This window comes from Bombus fervidus, chromosome 5 (assembly GCF_041682495.2).
Source record: "Bombus fervidus isolate BK054 chromosome 5, iyBomFerv1, whole genome shotgun sequence".
Lineage (NCBI taxonomy): Eukaryota > Metazoa > Arthropoda > Insecta > Hymenoptera > Apidae > Bombus > Bombus fervidus.
Window position 1 is genome coordinate 10,162,562 of NC_091521.1, and position 23,797 is coordinate 10,186,358.

Here is a 23,797-nt window from a genome sequence, read left to right on the forward strand (position 1 = left end):
ATATACGTAGAACGTGGTATTAATGTGTAACATGTATACATAAAATGTTAAATGAAACACTGGTGCAAATTTGACACGCGCTTCTTTTCGTGTACTAAATATTAAATGCAGTAGATACTTTCATATGTAATTATACCTACTTTGTACTCTTACAAGTAATGCATGGTAAATATGTAATTTTCAAAATAATAAGCAACGTTAACATATGAAAGTAAGAGTAGATTGAACAAGTAATAAATAAACAGTTAAATAAAAATTGTTTCGTTTCAATGTAAATATCAAAATTATAAAAATCAAAATTAAATTTTTCAAAGATGTACCTTGATATATGAACATATAAAACACATAGAGATGAAGATTTTTTAAATTTGTTTTCCAGACTCAGACCTGCCCAGGTTCGCTGAAGAAATTCAGAACGTGACCGTAAGCAAAGGTCGAGATGCTTTGTTAGCCTGTATAGTGGACAATCTACGAACTTATAAGGTAGGAAAAGAAATTACCTATAATTTTTTACATAGAAATAAAATTATGATTATAAATTGAACAAAATTTGAGATAATGGCAGATGACATCAAGTCCATAAATTTATTTTTAACCATTATTAATTGATATTATTGAGCTACAAGTTACTACGGTATATTTTGGGGTACTTAATTTTATTTTCTAGCCTTTATTTTGTATGATAAAGATTTTTAAGCCTTTGGACAGAATACATGATTATCTGAATGTTATTAAAAATACATACATTTATCTTTTAGTTAATTAATAACATAGTATAGAATGTAGAAATATTAATAGTTTTATCACATAAAATATAGAATTTAAAATATAGGAAAAGTCTTTAAAATTATGTAATCTAATTTAAATTATAGTAGTAACTTGTAACTCAGAAGTTGAGGATTAATTCACATTTTCAAATTAACAATAAAGTGAGGATAATACTTGACTAAATCTCAAATATTTAACTTTAGATGTAATTAATGGAACTATCCACATTTATTCAAAAAATGTGAGAAATTATGATGTTAATCTGTTTAGTACCTACATTTTAAGTATCACGTTTAGGGAGATCTTTCAACCATCCATTTCCGAAATTACGTGCTCTATCTTCGCAATAGAAAATTACGTTTGAAGAACGTGACTTCTTTAAAAAAGAACGATCAAATAGTTTCATTATGGATGGTAATTGGAATAGTATTAATTTTCGTTTAACATTTTTGCGAAAAGAACTAAATAGAAAGATGTAACTTTCATGTATTAAATAAAACGCATTATGATAAAATTAGCCTGTGACGATTCATAATCACTAAAATTGTATGCCCCAATATAAACTCAACGAATGAAAGAAAATTTCTGCATGCGTTGTCATATCGTCTCAATGTTTTGCTTGCATAATGTAGCAATTCTATGGGGTGATTCATGGAAATGTGATAGAAATTAAAGAAAACTGTAGGATGAATATTTTACGTTTGCAAAAGTTCATTGTTAATGTTTCAAAATTATCGTATAGAACTATACTAAATTGAAGTACATATTATAGTATTCATGATAAGAAATAATTATTAATAGCAACACGCTAGTCTAAAACCCTGAATTCTGCAATTATTGTAATCTCGATGCTTTTGACCATAAATGAAGTTAATTTACACGAATGGATTTGTATCCATTGATATGAATTTATATTACACATACAGAATGAATTAATCTGATTTAATTAAATAATAGAGTTTTGTAGCAGAATAGTACATTTTGAAAAATTTTATAAATATATGTTTTTTGAAGTAAATGCAACTTGTACGGCAGATCAAATACGCATGAACACCTTACATGTAAAAACAGATGAAAAAAGTATACAATCATATTTATTTCATGGCCAGGATCAGCAGCACGTCACTCAACTCAATCTATAAACTTCTCACGTTGTCTCCCATCTAATTCTTTGTCCTATATCCCTTCCACATATGTACAGACGAAAGCCGCATACAAGTCGTCGAATAAACGTACACTAAATTCTGCTCGATGAAAGTGAAAGTATAACGAGTACCTTCTCGTGCTTTTCCAGAAATTCGAGACATTCCAGTATAAAAAACGTAAATTTAAAATTTGTAAGTCTTCTGATCAGTTTTACTTTCACCTCTATAAAAAACGCCTGCGTTTTCTAATTATCTTATATTAGATTATACGCGTTACTAACGAAATTACTATGTGAAATCTAATGTCCAAAAGACTAATTTCAATATTATCCGTATACGATATATTTAATATCGTAAAAGATAATCTCAATCAATAGTTTGTTTCTTTGAAAGTCCCTATCTATTTGTTTGGAGTCTTGTATATATTTGTTTCTTATCTAAAACACGTTGTATCGCTTTATAAGAAATTTTGGAAATTTTCGAATCAAAGTGGCGCGACAACTTAGTCAGCTTGATACTTGGATAGCTTGATAACTGAGAGATTAGTAGTAAGTAGTACGATGACGATGCTAGTCAGCTACGGAACTAGATGTAAGTAGAAGTAGCTTTCGTGTCCACAAACTGCTTCTTCATTCTATTATGGATTCACGATATATCTATCGCTATTTAGACTAGAAATACCAAGATTTAATAGTTTATAGCATTGCTAAAATTGTAATATTCTAATTTCTCATGAATCAATTTTTACGCTTTGATGATCAGTTATCTCATCTTTATTCTTTCTTTCTTTGGATTAGTTTGAATTTTCCATAGCCCCTTTACATTAAGTGAAACCAAAGAAAAAATTCCTATTTGAATAATTTCACAATACCTAGGTATTTCAAAATATTCAATTACTGCTAAACATCTCGTGATCCATAGACGTATTCGAAACCTGAAATTTATATTTCTATACCATTAATTATGATAAAATATTTCTCAAAACTCGTCCCTTGACCAGTATTCGCTCCATCAACACTACTGACCTAACAAATGCATACACAAACAGGCCCCTCTACTCTGTATCCGACCAAAAATCTTAGATCCACGAGCAAATAACCGTCTCGAGGAAGTCCGTTATTAAGCAAAGCTTTTTTACGCTCCGCTTGAGAATTTCGCACGCGAAGGCAAGGAACCCGAGCCCGTTTGGGTCCGGTGGTAATTCTAACCGTGACTCGCAACAACGTCAACTTCAGCCGGCTGGCTCGTTCGTTACGCCAATGGAAATACATCACGGATGGTGTCACGTTGAATTATTAAAGTAATATGGTAACGACGCCGGTTCACACGATTTCCCCTTAGCCGATGCGGTGTACTCTGTAACCGTAAAGAAGTATCACGCCTTGCGCCACCATCCTCTACCCCCTTCGCAGAAGTTGATATTCCCCAGACGGGGTTACTGGGAACAGGAAACATGCTCCTCTGGAAAAATTATCGCTGGTCTGCTTCTTAACGCGTCTGGAATATCGTAATTCTGGACTCCAGGTATCAAGTGAATGAAAAATTTACGTAAACGTGCGCAGATCTGCTTGAAGGCAGAATGTTAGAAAGTTTCAATTATGATTCTTGTTGTAACTTCTTTTTTTTAACAGGCAAATTGAATTTTTAGAGTGATTTAAAGCGTTTTATTAGAAATATGATATTTGGCTTGGATTACATGTCTAGTATGAATTTTTAATTCACTTACACTTTTTGGATCATGTTCGTTCTAGTTGGGTCTAATGTTAAAAGGAATAAGTGCTTTTCGGTGCTTTATTTAAAATAATAAATTTGTAGAACAGAAAATCATTTTATTATCGGTATACTTTTAAAGCATGTATTATTTTGGTGAAAAATGGTGTATTTTAATTACAGATCATTTTTACTCTCTTTATCATCTATTTACGTTAATTTACTTGTTAGCTTCTCATTCCATTGCTCCCAAACTTCGCACTTTCTACTGTAGATGTATTTCAATGTAGATGCGCATAATTATATCTAAAGTGAAGGTATTATGAAATGGAGATAGTAAAATGTCGAATAGTACCGTAGCGTTCATCCCCAAATAACCTTAAATGCTCAAAAGTTGCAGCACCTACTTTCCTAATAATTAAGTAATTACTCATTTTAGAGGATGTTCGAGCAGACTTTAGGATGCCGATGAGTTGTAACAGTCTAGCTGGTGGCGCATTATATAAATCACACTTAGTTTGAACGAAGTGCTCTCATCGTACTTTATTTTATATTAAATAACTTTGCATCATTTTGCATCTCATTTTTCAGTGAATATTAACTCTTAAATTATTCTATATATCTGTGTAATTATTTCGAGAAAAATTCTTAAATAGTTGATCGCTTTTTCATGGTAGGTACAAGTTAATTTTTAAATGTTAATCATCTTTTATTATTAAGGTTTCCACTTTTCAAAAAATGTATCATTAAGTTAATATTTGAATCGATGTTTGCAAATTTATAATGTATTTTGTTTCGTATTGATAAACTTTTCAACGTGATTTTTATAGTAAATTCATAGAAATTTGGCAGTAACCGTTTATACAACATTTGCTTGATAAAGGATACACACAAAAATTTCCTTGAATATTACACGATAGCTAATATGCAATTTTCCAAAATTGTTAGAAATAGAATTCTCGATAATCATCATCCGTCAATGTTTAATACAAAATTATGAAACAAGAATTACCTAATTCTATCATCTAACTAAAAAGTATCTCATTTAAAATGTTAAGTCAACCTTTATGGTTTTCTTTAAGTATTAGCAAAAATCGAGTATCGTAATATGAAGATCTTTGAACTTTTAACGCATTTTCTATCCCCCAAAGAGATTTTAGTCACATAGAAGGCATAGCGATGAAGGAAAGAAAATGGGGTAGATTCTAAGCCTTCTTATACTTACCCCTCCATTCGGTGTATTCTGTGAAAGTTTCGAAGATCCACGAAAGATACGAAATACAAGCCAGCCAGTATATTGGATTAAGCGACCGATAAGAACGAAACGATGTTGCATAGGGTGTCCAAAGCTCCGCGAAGGGAAACATCACGGATCGAATGGATCGAAAATGTACGCGTGAACAATCCCACAAGCGAATTTATGCTATCGAACACTTTATTTCTCTTGATTTCGATTTTCCAGCTTATAATATTAATCAATAATTATATTATAAGAATAAATATATTGATAGAAAATATATTCTAAGAAAAGGATTGTGGAACATTTTGGAAATATCTTCAGAATTTCGAACGATTGAAGAAAATCTATTTTAAGCAGCAAAATACATTTTTTCAAATCTTTTCCCCTTTTCCGAAATAATTTCATGATGCAAAATAAGGTGGGAAGTGTGAAATAATTAGATTCTATTAACTACTACAACTTTCTTAGTAACACCAAAACCTATAAAACATCGTGTTAAAGAAAACACGAACATTTTGCCATCGAACGCGGTATAATAGAAAACTTCGTTAATCTTTTCCATGGTTTTTTCCTTCTTCCGAAACAAGATTTCCTTTCAACGTATACAAGGTAAAAGATTTTTTCGATACGCCGTAGAAATTACGTTTAAGGAACATGCAAGGATACTTTGTCGCACGTAATATTTATGAAACACGAGAGAAAGTAATGAGACACTTATAATATAAATATTATTTTATTCGGTTATTTTAAATACAGTTTATGTTACAATGAATAATGCTTATTATTACAGGATATTGTATGTAGGAGTAGTTTTATAATTAGAATTGATATTTATGCAGGAGTGTATAAATCACATGTAAAAATATACTCGTTATGATAGTTTGTTCTAATATTTTCAAGTATACTAGTTAAAATATTTAATGAATGAAATTTATTCCATTAAGTATTTAAGTTAATTTTATGCATATTTATATCTATTCTATAACATTCGTATTTAATATAACAGGAAATTTAAGCGAGTGTTGACGTTCTTTACGTCTGGATTTGAAATAATTATCCTAGTTGGCATTATGTTGTTACGTAATCCCTCTGATGCTTCTCATACTAATCTCATGTAACAAATCTCCATGTTGCCATTCCGCGAACACCCTCCGATTACGCTAAGCCTTTCGTGTGCATTTTCGCGAAGCATGTTTGATTATTAGAAGCTCCTTACGAAACGAGCACAACGTGCGACGATATTAAGTAAAGACGATGACGTAATATACTTTTTATGTTCATTAGGTACAGTAATTTCCATATTACTTTTACAAAATAAAGAATTGGATTTAGAAAATGAACAACATTCTTTCAAAAGAAGTTTAATTTAGAATTTGAATCACCTGGCTTGACCACTAGACTGAAACTGTCTGTCTTTTATTTGTCAGAAGGAACAATTATAATACATTAATGAATGAGTATATAAAGAGATCGTTGGAAACTTAATGGGGTCAAGAAAAATGACTGAAAATGACGTTTAGATATCACTAGCTAGAAAATTTTTTAATAACCTAAGTAATTAAGCTGATATTCAAGTGACGAAGATAAATGGTTTTCCCTATAAAGTATGTATAACTTTCCACCAGTTTACTTCCACTACGAGCTTCCATTTTTCGCACAACATTCTCCCAGTGAAATGTTTGATGTTAAGTATTACACGAGTTAACTAGTTTTGAGCATTTGTCAAATTCTTAATTAACTCTGCATGAATTTATTTTTATCGTTATTCTGAGAAAATGAAATATTTCGATCATACTCAATACCTTCAAAAACTCATGTTAAAATAATAACATTGATGAAAGAACAAACAATAAACAAATAAAACGATATTAACAGAATGTATGAACAATGTATGGATATTCATATTTATCGACTTTTGTATATGTATGTCAGTTCTATACTCCTTTTCTCTTATTCATATAAAACTTCACATCAATTATCATGAAATTTCATCAAACAGAAAATTAACACACATGTAGATATTATATTTTAATAGAATTGGGATATTGTAGACTTTGTAATATAATGAACGCAAATATAGTCTGTGAACCACTGTATGTTAACCTTAATACTATTGTACTATTTAATTTAATTAATAATAGTATTACTATTTATAAAATAATGAAAAATAATAAAACAAGTAACTCTTTGTATTTTATAGCATAATTCCATTTATGATAGCGTTGCCCTTAATATTATTACATGTTTCTTAAATAAACTGTGGCAATCGTGCAGAAACATAAGAAAAGTTTCCACTAATAATGTCCTTTCTCCTGAATGAACATTACGTTATCCTAAGCAAACTTCATACACGTGTCCACGTTTGTTTGTTTTAGGTGGCATGGGTGCGCGTCGATACACAGACAATCCTGTCCATCCACCATACCGTGATCACGCAAAACCCACGGATCTCATTGTCGTACAACGACCACCGAACATGGTACCTTCATATAAAAAAGGTTGAAGAAGTGGATCGTGGATGGTACATGTGTCAGGTGAACACGGATCCGATGAGAAGTCGACAGGGTTACCTGGAGGTTGTAGGTAAGCTCGTTATTACAACTTGACGTTGCTAGAATTTATGATTCTTCTGAAATATTATTTTCTTGATTAAAAAATTTTTATTTTAAAGTAAACTTTCGTTTGAAAAGGAGAATAATCTCTATATGTGGAGGAAGAATAATATTACAACATATAAAGAAGGAAGGATCTACAAAAATATTTGATGCTTTTATCATTGTTATTATATTTCATTTTCTCATTCGCACTAGTAAAAATAATTATTCGTAAAACTTTTATTTCCAAACGGATATAAGCGTGAATTCCTGTGCTTTATTTGGAATATGAATGGATTATTCTTCAACAATTGTTTTTAAAGTATAGCAGAAGCATAAAATGGTTTTAAATAGCTTTTCCAAAGAAAAAATATTATTCTACCAGGAAATGTATTTCCTAATAAAAAATGACGTAAGAAAATAACTGATGATTCGTCAAAAGAGAAACATTTAAACATTGTAAAAGCAATTGGCAGCCAAGCATTAGTCAGCTCGATTCAGTTAGTCTTTGAAGCAATTAGGTTTCCAGTTAGTTGTTAAACTAGGTTAGATGTCATCAGGCTTCCAATATTCAATCAGCAACCGAAGTACTTACGTTTCTACAAGATTAGCGACAAATTAGCTTGAAGTTACACTTTCAGGGTGTTAACAATACTATCTATTATCTATCTTATAGTAAGAACTATAATTTAAAATGTATATTTTTCTACTTTTGAAATTTTTCTTGTACCATTTTTATGCGTATCTCTAGAACTGAAACCAATTTTATCAAAATCCTTTCAACTTAACATTGGATTTTTACGGTCAGCATATAATATTTTTAGTAACAGTTTTCATATTTTAACAATCAATATATATCTTGTGATATCTGTAATTTGTATGGATAATTATAATAGTAACGCAAGATAAAATTGATGTTGGTCCTTTGATTTCTAATTTTCTAATTAACTTCTGTCAATTCAAGAGTCTAATTACTTTGAAGACGGTAGTATGGATAGTATTAGACTAGGCCAGCATTTATAATCAAATTTTAAATATAACGAAACATTATGTTGTATACATTTCTAATAGTAACCTATACTATATTCAATTTCCATGTAGCGTATTAAATCGATAAAAAAATATTTCTCGCAACCATATACTGTTTGAAATATAACGAATGCAAAGCAGAATTTCCGCTCTTCTTTTCCAAACATGCAACTATGGTGTTCGTCACGTTTTGAATCACCGCTGTTGGATTGTCAAAAATGAGTTTTCCATAGTTATTGGCGCTGAATAAACTTTCATTAGAAAAATTTTTGAATATCTATTTTTTCTGCAGAGAAAAGCACGAGTTTGAACTTTTTCTGTTTTCTGTTGAAAATATACACTATTTTTGTAGAATAATAAAAAAGAAAGACAGCTCGCTTTTCATAATTAGTATGCTCTTCAAATATATAATTTTTTATATTATTTTAGAGAAAAGTATTACATACTTTCGTTTGAAAAATCTTCCGAATAATAAAACCTTTTTTCTAATGAAACCAAATAATTCAGTGCGTTTATTCTTGCCTCATTAAAAATTTCGTTACAATGTAAAACATTGTGAAACATTGAAAGGAGTTCTTTTAAATTAGTATTGATCCCGTGGGTACACAGGTTAAGTATAAGAACTAGATCGCCGTGTGGAGCATAAAAGACGATTATTCATTTGATTTCCACGTGTTTTCTCTATCGCAGTGCCGCCTTCCATTATCACGAAGGAAACGAGCACAGACATGGTCGTCCGCGAAGGTTCGAACGTGACGTTGACGTGCAAAGCTTCAGGCTATCCGGAACCTTACATCATGTGGCGCAGAGAAGATGGAAAGAACATAAACTACAACGGGGATAACGGTGAGTTTCGATCAATGGTTTCTTCCTAAATTTTACCACAGTACAAATACGATAAATGATTTTTTAGAGGGCAGACAAAAACAATTTATTCATTTGAAGATTGATTCAGTTCAATATTTTAGATATCGCACATTACATTTAATTTTCCGTAAAAATAATCAAAACGTAAAGCAAAACATTAAGTTTGATATATAAACGTTACATAAATTCGAAGGCATGTAGACTCCATAGAGTAGGAGACCAATACCATTGTCATTTATGAGAATTTGGAACGTAACGAGGATTAGGATCTCCACTTGAAGCCTTAGATAATAGTACATAGGGTTAATTAATTAAGACTTCTAAATTCGCCTAATCTAAATTAGAAATCTGTGTTAGCGATAACGTGACTCTGAAGTTTCTTTAGTAAAAATTGATTGGATATTTCTATGAATTATGCAAATAAGAAAGATTATGTTACAAATATCATGTGCAGTTGTGAAAATATGTGTGATGTTTGGATTTTTTTTTAATGATTACTGGCGCTAAGAGGTGTGCGACTAATTATGTTTAGAAAAGCTGAACGTGTGAAAGTGTTATTATCATATTAGATGGATGACGGATTTCGCTAATGAGTCGATTGACATTTTCATTAATTACGTCGTATATAATGATTCAGTCACGAAGGAATTGTTAATTTCGCGCCAGGGATTTATAATTCTCGCGATAAAACGAGATCTAAATTCGATTCACACGACGTATTCAGTAAATTAATGACAAATAATTTAATACTTCACCAAATTGGCTTCGAATTGAAGTGCTAATATCACAGTCTTCTTTCGTCTATGAAAATCTCTTTTGTCAATCTCTAGTACAAATATTAACATTCAAATTTTATTTTTCCGTCTCTTATTCAATAATATTTTAAATTAGTAATTCTTTTGAATTATATTTAATTTCGTTAATATCATATCTGGTACATTTCGTAAAAACAACCATGCTAAATCTTCCTTAATATTTTAGAAAAAATAAATCTAAATCTTCCTAAATCTTAGTCAAAATATATCTATTGATACAAAGTGGCTATAATAATAAAAAGGTAATTTATAAAACCAAATGCAACAATTAATTACACGTGAGAAAAGAGGGAATGAAGTATCAATTAGAGATTTAAATGATTAATTATTGCTAGGGCATTGGTTAGCAATATAATTATTCACGAATACGGTATATCTGGCTCTTATTGTGAAACTCTGGTGTGAAATGTATTCAAGAGTTGATTCGTCGTTTCCGGATAGTTCTCAGTTCGACAATCGATAGCCGAACGGATACAGGTAACGCCGTTTCACACACGATATCGCTTTTTCGGATGCTACACAAAAAAGCAAACGACTAAAACGATCCTTCTTTTCTATGTCAAACTTGCCCGGAATGTATATTCACTTTATCTGTATTCAGCTCCGACATTTAGCTACCTATTTCGTTAAGTTCTCGATTTACCTTTCACAAAATATGTACGGGTATGATTGTAAAGTATGCTTGTCAAAATGAATTAAATATTTCTGTCTGAAATTATATCGTAGAAATTTCATTTAAACGAGATTCCTTTTAATGACGTGAGAAAACAAAATTAGATTTAATTTTATTGTAAATATTTAATTTATTGAATTTAATTTTAATTTAAATAATATTAATTTATTGAAATTAATTTTACAAAATATTATTAATAATATATAAAAATAACAAATCATTGCATTCTGAAAAAAAGATTAAGAATTGCATAATTAAAAAATAATACATAGCTACATCTCGTTCTGCTATTTGAAACGGTGTATTTTGAAAAGTAAAGTTAATACCCTTTATGTATTGTTATTGAAAATTTATTCATCTTTGGTGTTGTTATACTAAAATACCGACAACATGCAATGAATTCTTACAAAATGTAGAATTTATAATTAAATTATGAAAACCCTGGCTTTATTTATAATCAAATATTTCAGTTATTATTAATAAATGAAAAATTATCCATCAGCCATTAATACGGAATAACCATGATAATCCCTTATTTACATTAGACTAACATTTATATAATTTGTTATATTTATTTATTCGAATTATATTCGAACAATTAGAATATTTTGTAACCTTGTGAAAATTGATCGGTACGTACATAATTAAAATAACATGTCATTATGAGGATTGAACAATCAAACGCCTACATATATCCATAACATGTAAAGTTATAACATCTAAATTTGCATGGCTGGTCTGACGTTTTTGTTGTAACAGAGGTATATACTTGATTGTCTCTAAATTATTATTTTGCTTCGAATGCTAGATTACATTGAAGAACGTGTTCAATGTACCACGTTTTGGGAGTTCCAGTTAGGATACGTTACGCTTCGGACAGCAATTGAAATTTGTGCTGTGTCGGGCAAACAGGCTGTTCCGGAATTTCACAAGCTAAATTGGTTTCAGAAATTGCGATTTCCAGATCTGTTATTTAATATCAATAGTAATGGAGTTATCGTTTGAGACTCAATATCGATACGTTAAGAATTCTCGTTAGGAAGCCAATAGAAATCCGAATCGTTTTAATCCACGTCAAAGTACCAAAGAGTCTGTTGATAGAATTTTAATAGAAGAATACGAAGGTTACGAAAATTATTCGAGGGAAAAATAGCATAATTACAATAATAACCGTTGTGACATTTAACGGATAAAATATAATAATTTCCTAAATTCCATTCTTTTAATATCACCATTTTCCTCAACATTCTAATTTATGGAGTTCATCAGCATGCATCTTGTCTGATTCATGCGCATCATTACCACTTAAGAATTTAAACATTATTTCAGATATGTTCGAATCTTCTTATGCAATTTTGAAAAATAGTATCATTTTATTCGTTATCTGGAGTTCAAATATGTTGTTAATTAAATCATAATATTATTGTTGGTTAGTTTAAACAAAGCCACATATTATAAAGTAATATAGTATATAGTAGAGTATAAAGTTAAAAAATCCAAAATTCCCTATAAGTATAGTTTAAATACATCATGCACCATTGACAAGCTTCACAACGTAAAAATTTCATACTTTTATAAAACACAGTTTAATAAAGGTACAAATAACATATGCGTATCTCTCGCGCGTCACCAAAAGCTTCTCGCTCAAAAGTCGTCTGAATGCAGAGCAGTTTTGACGGTGCTGTCGATAAGTCGGAAGCAACGGGCGTGCCATCCTTGGCTTAATCAATAAAATCCAACGAATCGATATAACCCATGACGTAAGACTAACGAAAGTTTACGCCGTGGATATTCTTCGCACGAGGAAACGTTTGATACGTTGAACAAGGTAAATAATCGATCACCCTCTTATGGTTGGCGCGCTTCTAAAAATACCTATGCCTCTCAAGAACGCAACCTTCGTGGCAGAGGTCGCCTCGATCGATGCTAATTACTTTCTTAATTACTAATTATGAAGGGCATGAGAAGCGCGACAACGCCTCAACTTTCCACCATCTGTCCTTTCCGCTTCGTATCGTCTCGTCCTTTTCTTCCCTGTACACGTACAACCTCGTTTGCACGAACACACAGAGGGAAAAAGGCAGAGAATAAAAGAGAATGAGGGAGAGAGAAGTGGGCAAAGATGTACAGGATAGCGGGACGTCAGACAGTCTGTCGGTTCCAAAGGATTTTCTCAATATCGGATAAAGGCCGGATTTAATTTCTGCTCTAATTTAAATTTTCATTGCCCTCGAGGCATACTCGGGTTCAGACGCTCAGACGAGACTTTCGAAGCTTACGCCTCGCCCTAACTCCACCGTATAAACTGTCACTGATAAATATGTATGCGTCGAATCGTTGCGGCCCTGGATAAAAATGCTCCGTTGCATTATATCATCGCCTGTTCAACGGCCATTACCGATTCACACGGGGGATTAATGTAATTCGAAGGGAACGAGCAAGTGTTGTTGCGAATTTTGTTTAACGTTTATCGTTCCTCGAAGAATGTACTTTCGATTGGATGCTGTGTATTGAATGAAGTTTGTTAAACGTGGTTGGTGAGTGCTCTTGAAAAAAGTTATTACGAAGTCAGTCGGTGGAAATGTTTTATTCAGTTTTATAGTTTACCTGAGTCTTTTTTTGCGTTATTTATAATGGCGTTAACAACTTGCATAGTTTATTAGTATACTGATGTTTATACAAATTCATATTTTTTTTGAATATCATTAAAAGATACTAGAATGTAGTAGACGATTGTTTTACTTGTCTACTACATATTATGACCAGTACACTTTGTGCATTTTTCGCTTACAAATTTTCTTTAAATACGTAGGAATACACAGTTTGCTTATTGGGGATACAAGAAAATGAAAAGTTAAATAATAACTATATTGTATAATTTCGAATATTTTAAGTAACTTAAGACTGGTTTCACGCGAAGATATACGTATCGCTAGTTGCGCGTCGTGTGAGTGTCGACATTTATTTTAATGATTCGCCTTACCTTCGTACGAAAAGTATCGTTGCCAAGATACTTTTTATATGTATTGATTTATTACTTTTTAGATTGTCTCTTATGATGTGTTTTACATTGATTGGTTGAATGTTTATTTCATTACAGGATAATGTATTATGCCCTTAGTGTAGCACTGTATAATTCGCTCTTGCAGATGTGGAGACGAACGAAATTTTTGTGTCTTATTCTAATTTTAAGAATTATGACTTGATTGTGCCCTGTCAAAAAATGTGATACAATTTATGATACATTTCGTAGAAATCATCTTTAACATGGCCACACCGTTTCGAATTTTCAAGCTATAAATTAAAGGTAATAAGTCTTTAATAAAAGAGTTCACAATAGAATTTTTTAAAAATTCGCTTAATTACCATTTAAATATACATCGTTTCGTTTTAATATTCTGCACAGTTTTCTTCATGAAAAAAATGTTAACTTCCATTTAAAAAATTCAAGATATTCGAGAAATTTGGAAAAGTGAGAAGCAATGTGAAAAAAAAAATCCGATAGTACAGTATGGTTCAATCATACAGCATTTATTCATTTACCTTTCGCAAAAGTTATTACAAAGTTATCGAAGTGGTTTCAGTTGCGTGATTCATCTCGTATGTTGTCTATGGAAATTTCTCGTTTATATTTGACACTATTATTCGAATGAAATTTAAATTCCTGGGCAGAATAAAACGTCGATTATCCGAACGAATAGGGAGACAAATCCGTTTCGATAAACGGTTTTCCGGATAATCGGTTTAGAAGAACCAAAGTTACAAATATGTCATGAGAGGATATAAAACAGTTTTAAAGGTGAATGCTCATTGCACAGAAAAATATGTGATAAAGCGAAATATTCAAAGCAAATGAATTGTTTTAATCGTTTTAAGTTTCGTATTTCTTCTCAAATAAATACTTTAAAGTGAGATTAAATATTTCAATTGAAATAAGGTTAAAAACAATGTGATTTTGATAAATACAGAACAGTACTTCATTGGAGAAATCCAAACCGAAAGTATTATTGATTATAAAATGTTCGTGTTCCTTAGTTGTTCACTTTGAACACGTCGAATACATTGACGACCAGGATGTAACAGAAATTGTCCGGACGGGACTACACTTTCCTCGCGGGTAGAAGATGCGTGGAAACCATCAGACGAGACGGCAATGGTGTTAGAGAATGGTTCTCGAATCCCAAAGGGCAACACATCAGTTAGTAGCCAGTTGGTTTGAATGTATGCCGTATTCACAACCGTGATATTTTGTCCAATTACGCCGATAATCTGACGCTTCTATCGAATGACATGCTGCTCATATAGCGACAGATGCGTCCAAGGATAACCTTCGTTACAGGATCGTCGAATGATACCGTCTCATCAGCCGTTGATGGCTCAACGAGCTTTGCGAATTGATCGGCATTTTCATGAGTACTGGAGCACATTTCACGTGTTTCAACTGATTAGCTATGGGCCTTTCAGACCAATTTCGTTGGATTGCTAATGCAATGCAATGTGTTTTTCACAATTGAGGGCAATAGAATATCTCCTATTTATTATAGAGTTGAATTTTATTTTTCACATTTTATTTTTCATAGAATATTTTTGTTCAAATATTATGAGAATATTATAAGATGAAGTTCGAATGATATAAATCAAGATATATAAGTCCTATAATATTTAAACAAAATATAATATTTTATCATTCGAACAAAATAAAAAATATACTACATATTCACACATTTTAATTAATCAATAATAACGAATTTTCTTTATTTAAACAATATATTTAATATTTTGCTTTCAACAGTTTCATATAAAATCATTACGTTATAAAATCTTTATTTCTAATGTAATTTCTTACATCTAAATTCGTGTGAATTGTGAAAAATGGTTAATGCTACGTAATCCTATTACATCGAGGAAAGCAATTCTACGAAACAACTATATCCACTTCAAAGCAAAGATTAGGAGTCAATTTATGGTGTTGGAATAGTCTGAGTATTTCGTACGTGTGTAGATGCGCTACCAATGCTATTTTCTCGTTCTTGCCGTGTCCAAAATAGTGAAGGAGAACGTTCAAGAGAAATGAAAGAGGAAATCGAATTTTGTAAAACGTACGCGCGTCTGCAGAGATACTTTTAAAGAATGGGATCGAGACACCTGTGGGCAACAGAAGGAAGGATCTAGTTCCCTGGTTCCAACTGATTGTCCAGAAAGTTGATAAGAGACGAAGAAAAAAATAAGAAAGTAGAAATAAAAAGGGATAGTGGAATTTCGAATTGAAGTAGCAACGTTGGAAATGAGATAACGAAACGTTCGTTCCTGTCTTCAGAATACAGCCAGTGGTTTGTTTCTGTAATGTTTATCTTGACTTTGATTGATGAGGAACTGTTGTATAAACGTTTGATGAATATTTAATGATGGAACTTCAATTTTTCAACTTGTTCTTTCAATCTTGCGATAGATAATTAGAAACGAATTAATTGAACAACTGACCTTAAAAAAAAATTAACACTGGATTCAGCAAATTAGAACTAGGAAGTTTTAACAAAATTAACGCTGATTTTTTATGAAAACAGAAACACGATTATATCGTATCTCTCCATTCATAATTTTCCACGTGTAATATATGAATGATAAAAAGGAAAAAACAGGATACATTATATTTTCGTTTTTAATATGATCTCTCCTTCTAAAATTCAATCCGATGAAAGTTATTCGCAGAACATAATGAAGCAGGAAACCTCCTAAACCTATTTCAAGACAAGAAATTCCATTTTACGAGTGAAATCAGATAATGAAACGTAAGAAGCAACACGATTAAGCTTCAAACTGAAAACTTTCTTTCAGTAGAAAATCCAGAAGGGTTATGCAACATACAAACAGTCACAAAGAAATTGAAGATTATACAGAAAAATGTTACTGATATTTTTTAAATGTTCAAAAGAGTGACGAAATCATATATTTAATTTTAAAATCGAATGAAAAGATACAGACATGATTCGTTGAAAAATTCGACACCATTTTTCATCATTAAATTCTTCACCGATGGTCCTGTCGAGTCCTATCGAACTAAGAGTTGAGCAATTTCGATGAAAGAAATGTGAATGAATGGGACTCGAAGAACAATTTGAATCTATTCCTTTAGAAGTTGAAACTCAAAATTTCTTGGACAGTATTGTTCATAAAGTTGCACTTGGTCTTGGTGGCTTCGAAAATACAAAGGAACTTCAAACGGCAACAAGATAAGCTCGTCTTGACGCTACGAGGATCGACGTCGGTACAGTTTTGCCGCCAGTTTTCCTCGTCGTTTGATGCCGGGGTTGCGCGTAAAACGAGTACAACGTAGATTCGATTTTCCGCGCTGCCTATATCGATATCCACCACGCGACCCATTCCCTCTTCTATCTTCCCTTCCGGGACAGGAATTCGTTCTTAGGTTCCGATTTTCCGGTCGCCTCGTGTTACTTTGACCCTGTACATACAGGCTACATCAAAAATCGTCTCGGTAACTCTGTTATTATCTGTGAATATGAAGTGGAATAATGCAAATTATTAAGAATATGAATGTTTTACATTCATATATTTGTTTGTTTATTTCTTTGCTCGAGTAGACTCGATAAAAGATTCAGACAGTTAGTAAAACCACGCGATACTTTAATATCTTATTTTCGAGTAAATTGATCATTTATTTCATTGTTTTGTTATTTTTGTTTCTTTATATATTTGTAATAATACGTACATTGAATATTTTTAATTTATACTTCATTGCTATCGTTTACGGTAAGCATACGAATTTATGCTTTTTCCTTTTTAAACGATTTCATAAAGATCCAAAAATAATTGACATAATCTTGATATAATCTTAATTTACAATTTCGATAGTAAAAACGATACTTGATATTACAAAACGATAATGTATTTTTTCTAGAGAGGAAGGAAAATATTTCCAGAATAGTTAAGAAATATTTAGAGATAATATCGTCTGTGTAATAGTTTGAACGGCGCTTGATATTTTACACTTACACTTAGACCAGGTATTCCCTTTAAAGTTCTTTTCGTCGATGTCGCGATTTTTGCTACGTCCTGTACAATTTCCGGTAAACTACCGACGAGAAAGAGCGCCCGAAGGAGATTGTAGACAAAGAGGAGCGCAAAGAAGCCAGTCGCTCGACTTGCACCCGTTCACCTGCATTATGCTGACATTGATTACCAGTGTTTTCTAACCTTTACGCATCGTACGCTTCCATTTCTTCGATATCCGTTTTCATAACGTCCTTCTCGAACGAGGCGAAATAATTTTCCCCGCGTTAGGCAAATTGTTATTGCGAGCAACGCTGCTTTGCCGCTATAAACGTTCTTCTTTATTGAATCACACTACTGATATAAGGATTTCAATTTCTCCCAGAGCTACATTTACAAAAGTTGGCGAACGTGGATTCGCTGGTTAATAGAAAGTTCGCAAGTGAAATAAGATATCCTTATTCTAACGTTTTGTATTTACATATATTTAAATGTACAGCGCCGTTTAAAAATAGGATGAGCTTGCAAAAGTATTTGAGCACTTATTATAAAAAATTTTTATTTTTATATTAAAGATTATGTGCAAACTTTCGATTTTTATGTATTTATGAGAAAACTTGCAGATGCAAATATCCATAGAATGCACATAATATACAAAAATATATAAATATCCAAAGTATATTACCTTTTATAATATTTAATAGGTGAAACTATTCTTTATCTAGATCCCATTCTTTCTAGTTATTTAATTAAAATTAAAACAGTAGAAACAGATAGTAAACAATTTTTAAACAAGTAATTCTTTATGTTTAGAAAGCAGAAAATATTCTTTTCTTGTCAGTTAGTGGAAAATTGTTTGGACTTGCTGTATTTATTTATTAACGCCGAGGAGAAGCCAACTTTAAAAAATGAGCTTTCGCAGTCGCATAAAGAGAGTGAAACTAGGAAAGTGTACAATATTCAAGGTCCCAAAGGCACTGTTTCTTAGCTTTGTTTCTTGCTGGTAAATAAGTACGCGTAACGGACTTTGTTCTAACAGAGGAATTCAGAATTTCGGGAATCTTACGAAAAATTAATTGAAATTTACATTTCGGCAATTTATTGAAATTACTTTTCTGAAAATGCAATAAGAGGTAAGATTTTTTAAATCGAAATTCTAATTACGTCTCTCATTATGAAAGAAACTATATGCTTCAATTATAAATATACATATAGTCATTCACAAAAGTGTTTCAGGAATTATTTCGAAAAACTTTTATGTATATTTTATTAGTGTTACAGAAAAAACCTTTTGAAATTCCACTAGCATTGTGATGAGACACGATTAACATGGTTGTGTTCATAAAGTTTAAACATGCAAAGAAACAGATAAAGAATGAAGATGAATGAAGAATCTACTACTCCATTATAATATTCCAAAATTAAGAAATATTAATTATTATACTTCTTATGGTATTCTATCACAGAATACATTTTATTTCTCCTCGTACTGTTATTTCCTTATTCTTATTCTTATATATTTTCTTGTTACAAATTACTTTTAGAGACGACGTTTTGAATTCTGCGTTACAAATTTGTAATAATATTTACAAAAAAGAAAAAACAACACTTTAGTTACATTGGAACAAAAAACAATTTCTATATACTCTGCAAATATTCCTATAAAATTTTCGACGAGGCAAAACTAATTTTATCAAACTTTGAAATGATACTGACATAATTCTACATTCTATTTTACGAAATAATTACTCTGCAACTATTTTACACTTTTATAACACACGAACGCCAATTAACCGTAAACCTCACAGTGTTATCTGGCACAATTTCGTACACGATTCTTAGAGTAAATGTAATCATTGGTTCCATCGCTACTTAGAATTATCCAAACGATTACGAAACGATACAGACCGAAATCCGTCTGTTTCTACTAGGAACACATGCAGAGGCATTAGCTGCAATGATGGTAGCTGGAGGATTTCGCTGGAGGATGAATGTAGCTGGGTTATCTGGCGGTAATAACGCGAAAAAGGCCACTTAAGGGGGTTGAAAGAGGGTGGGATGAAATATCGACGTCCATGCCGCCGCTTATGGGGCGGAATACATCACGTACTAATTCCCAAATAGGTAGCCGTTTCCCCACTTCGTCTTCAAGTAAGCTGTCTGCTTATTCTTACGCTGTTAAGGAGCACGCGGAAAATGTTATGCAAAGTGCGCCCCGCGCATCGACATTCAATGCCCGCTAATTTATTCCGCCGTTCTTTTTGCGTTCACTCTTATCTGCGTCGTTTAACATTCAAACGGGCTGATGAGTTCCGAAAGACATTGCCTTATCGTCTGGCTTGCGTTTTACTCTTGCGAAAATTTTACGACATTTTCCCCACGAGCAGAGAATTAGAAATCTACGGTGTTTGAGGGTAATTACAAAATTTATGTTTAGATGAACGTTAATTGTTATATCAAATTACTAGTTTTGTGCTAAATAAACAGTTAAATAAATAGTTTGGCTTGAAATAAGTTGAAGTTCCCTACACAGAAGAATTGAATCTATGCTTGCAAGATTCAATCAGTTTTATTCTACGTTTTATTAAGACAATTCTTCTTCTACTCTTTACCATAACTTACGAATGCAGGATAAAATCCTAAGAATGCAAACTCAATAAATGCATTCAATCAATTCAATAAATTTATATTCCTCATCTTATAGGAAATTCATGATCCTTCGTTTTACATAAAATTTGCCACATTCGTCACTTGGACATTTACACAGATTCACTTTCTTATGGCTATAATTAAAACAACTGAATCTAGGTAAAATATTATTTTACTCGCTAAATATTATGTAAGGACTATTATACTTCGTATATTTTTTGAGAAACGCATAAAAATCTGCAGTCGATTTATCATCTAAATACATTTAGACACCTAACTCATGTGAATGACAACAGTAAATCTAACCATCTCTAACTTATAAAATAATCTGAAAGAATAAAAAAGAACATCGCGTACATCGTTACGCCGCAATAACAGTACAGAGATTGTTAAAAAATAATTGGCTACAAGTTTGCACAATACTTTACTGGATTCAGCGTAATTCGAAGTGAAATTTCATCGAGCCGTATCATATTGCGGTTTCCCATTAAGTCGAAAGTTCTAAAGGATTCCCGCTAAACAGGTAAGCGGGGTTAGTTCTGACGCCAGGATCTGCGGGACTACTTGATTAAAACCCTCGGAAGTGGCCTGGCCTGGTTGGAATCTCTCGCAGCTAGGCATTGTTTATGGAACAATGGATAGGTTTGGCGTGTGGCACGGTCTGGCCGGCAGCGATTCACACCATCTTCTTACACTCCTACTCGTGCCATACCGCGAACAGCTTACCTTCCTTTCAACGACCTTCACCGGCTGCGATATTTCCTCGCGATGATAAGAGTTTCGAGTCACGCGAGATAAGCTTGTACAATTGAGGACGCGGTTGCTGCTAGCGCGAACAACCACTGTGTTTTCTTCTGTTTAGAGGATTAGGGAATGTATTGTAGAATTTGTTGCAAACGAGAAGTGTTGTTAATAATTGTTATCTATGTGATAAGAAAATAATAGCAGAAACGGTAATAATATAACTTTATTATATGACATAATCAGGCTGTTGAATGGTTGTATCGAATTGGAAGATGGGGTGGTGTATGTTTGTAATTATATGTAGAAGTTGTAGAAAGTGTATGGTTAGCTATACATTTATACACTTCAAAAGTATCTGAACATTGACTTACTCTTAATGAAATGTATGTATTTTAGTAACAAAATTATGAATACATCAAAATACATTGATTTTATTTTTCATGACAGCATACATGATGCGATCAAATTGATTTTTAAAGGCGAACAAATATAATAACTAGACTGCTAGATATACACAATTAAATTTCGTGTGATCATAATACTCTACATTTTTGACAAAGAATAAAATCATCATAAGCCTTCCTATTTATAATTTCGCTATAATTAAAATGACATTCTGTCAGGAAGAATTAAGTGTTCACATATTATTGACCATTTTAGAGTACATTTCGAAATAGTGATGCACGTGTACGTTAAGAAGTAACGAAGAACGATGGAAATTATCCCGCGGAGGACCACGGAGCCAAATGAAAGGCAGAAAAGCAAGCAATCTATCTGGGAGTGCATGAGCCGTAACAAAGATCGTGATACATCGAAGAGTATTATTCGACCGGAGGAATCTCCACGTTCTTACAGCGTCCCATTACCTCCACATTACTGTCCGGGAATTGTAGCAACAATTCTTTCCTTCCCTTGATACAACGCGCTTTTACCTTTATCGTGAAAAACGTTCAATTGGTTTTCCATCGCTCTTCAACATTTACTCGCGATCAGTTTAAAACCTCTCGCAGAATCTACTACAATGCGCCTTCTGTCCCTGTCTGGCAAGAATTCTAGGAATGTTGCACAATAATTTCGCGTATAAAAATTGCGATCTGCAGCTACGCCGTTTTATTATCGCGCTCTTATTGGAACACGTGGCAACAGTTGTCTGCTTTTACGTTTCTTACGGACATTATGATCGCATATTTACGGGAACAGGCTGCGTTTCATTACATTCCATGGTGTTTATGTTATTTTTACAAGAAGATAGGTTTTTGTATCTGGATTTTGACATCTGTTCTTGTTTCTTTGATTTCTCTCCTTGTCATTGTATAATTTTGTTCTAATGGGTGTAATTATTATTTATTAAAAATAAAAATTGACACTTTGTACTTCAATCGTGACGCTACGGTGACATTGATAACGTGAAAATTATTTCTTGTATAGTTTTCATCGATAAAAGTATGCGTAAAAAAAAGAGAGAATTTAGAAAGGAGTTCATAATATTTTTCTCTTCGAAACGAAAGCTTTAGTTTCAAAACATTTCATTGCAAAAGTATTCTGAAGTGAAACATAGTTACTGAAAACATTGCCAGGTTATTAAAAGTTAAAAATGGTGTGGACCTAAAGCACAACACGTTAACTTTCTAAAACCAGAAATAGTGTGGATGATTGATATAATTTTGTTGTTATAAGAAGTTGTACAGAATAAAACACAAATTAATATATTGGAAGAAATTTAAACAGCAAAATAATTTATCTACTTTCATCGCTACTTTTAATTCTTCAATGTTTACTTCTCTAGTTTGAATCAAACGTACTAAGGTATCTAAGAAGTGTAGAGAAAGAAACAACAATTTTATCTCTTTATTCTACTAACATAAATTTGATTTTCACTCCACTTTTAGCTTAAAAGCTTTTGAAAAATTTCATATTTGACTTTAAACAATAATTTAATTAAATAAAAACTTAAGTAACGTTCACATTGTATTCTGAAGTTACCTCAATATCGAACCAAAGAAGTATCGAATTGAAAAGAATATCTACTGGATTTAGGAATTTTTCATTTTGATAGAATATTTATAAGTGTGAAGTAATACCGGAAACCGGTGGTATATTCTGTAACACAGTGCGCAGAATCTCGTTTTGGCTCGCGTGCATAATTCGTTAGAACAGATGACCGAGCACGGCCGCAAAATACGCTAAAAGTTGCAGGAAAATGTGGAACGTGGAAGTTTTGCAGGTTTGTGCGACTGGCCAGAATGATAAATCGTTTAACGTAATTTAATTATATGGCGGTGTATAGCGCGGAAATGGAAGCGGTGAATGTAGGATGGAATAAATAATTACTTTCTATGACAGATATTAATGAGCCCGTTGGCTTATAGATGCATTAGAGAGTCAAACTTTCAATCTTGAATGGACAACGTTCGCATTGTTGCATTGTTCGCGAATTATAAAAAGTTGCCTAGATTAAGTTTCCAAATCTTTTATATAATAATAAGTAATAATGGATTACGATAGAAAATATTAAATGTGTCAGAATGAATGTGTTGAGAAAGAAAATACTAATA

General features: G+C 32.1%; 1 protein-coding gene across 9 annotated transcripts in view; it reads left to right on the forward strand.

Annotated features, from left to right (window-relative positions):
- LOC139987841 (neurotrimin) overlaps positions 1 to 23,797 on the forward strand; it is a 314,724-nt gene that overhangs the window by 253,890 nt on the left and 37,037 nt on the right. For all 9 annotated transcript variants that reach the window (XM_072004576.1, XM_072004575.1, XM_072004580.1 and 6 more), the window contains 3 exons: positions 380 to 483; positions 7,239 to 7,446; positions 9,177 to 9,332. In XM_072004576.1, the coding sequence (XP_071860677.1) occupies positions 380 to 483; positions 7,239 to 7,446; positions 9,177 to 9,332 (468 nt within the window). The remainder of the gene's footprint in view (positions 1 to 379; positions 484 to 7,238; positions 7,447 to 9,176; positions 9,333 to 23,797) is intronic.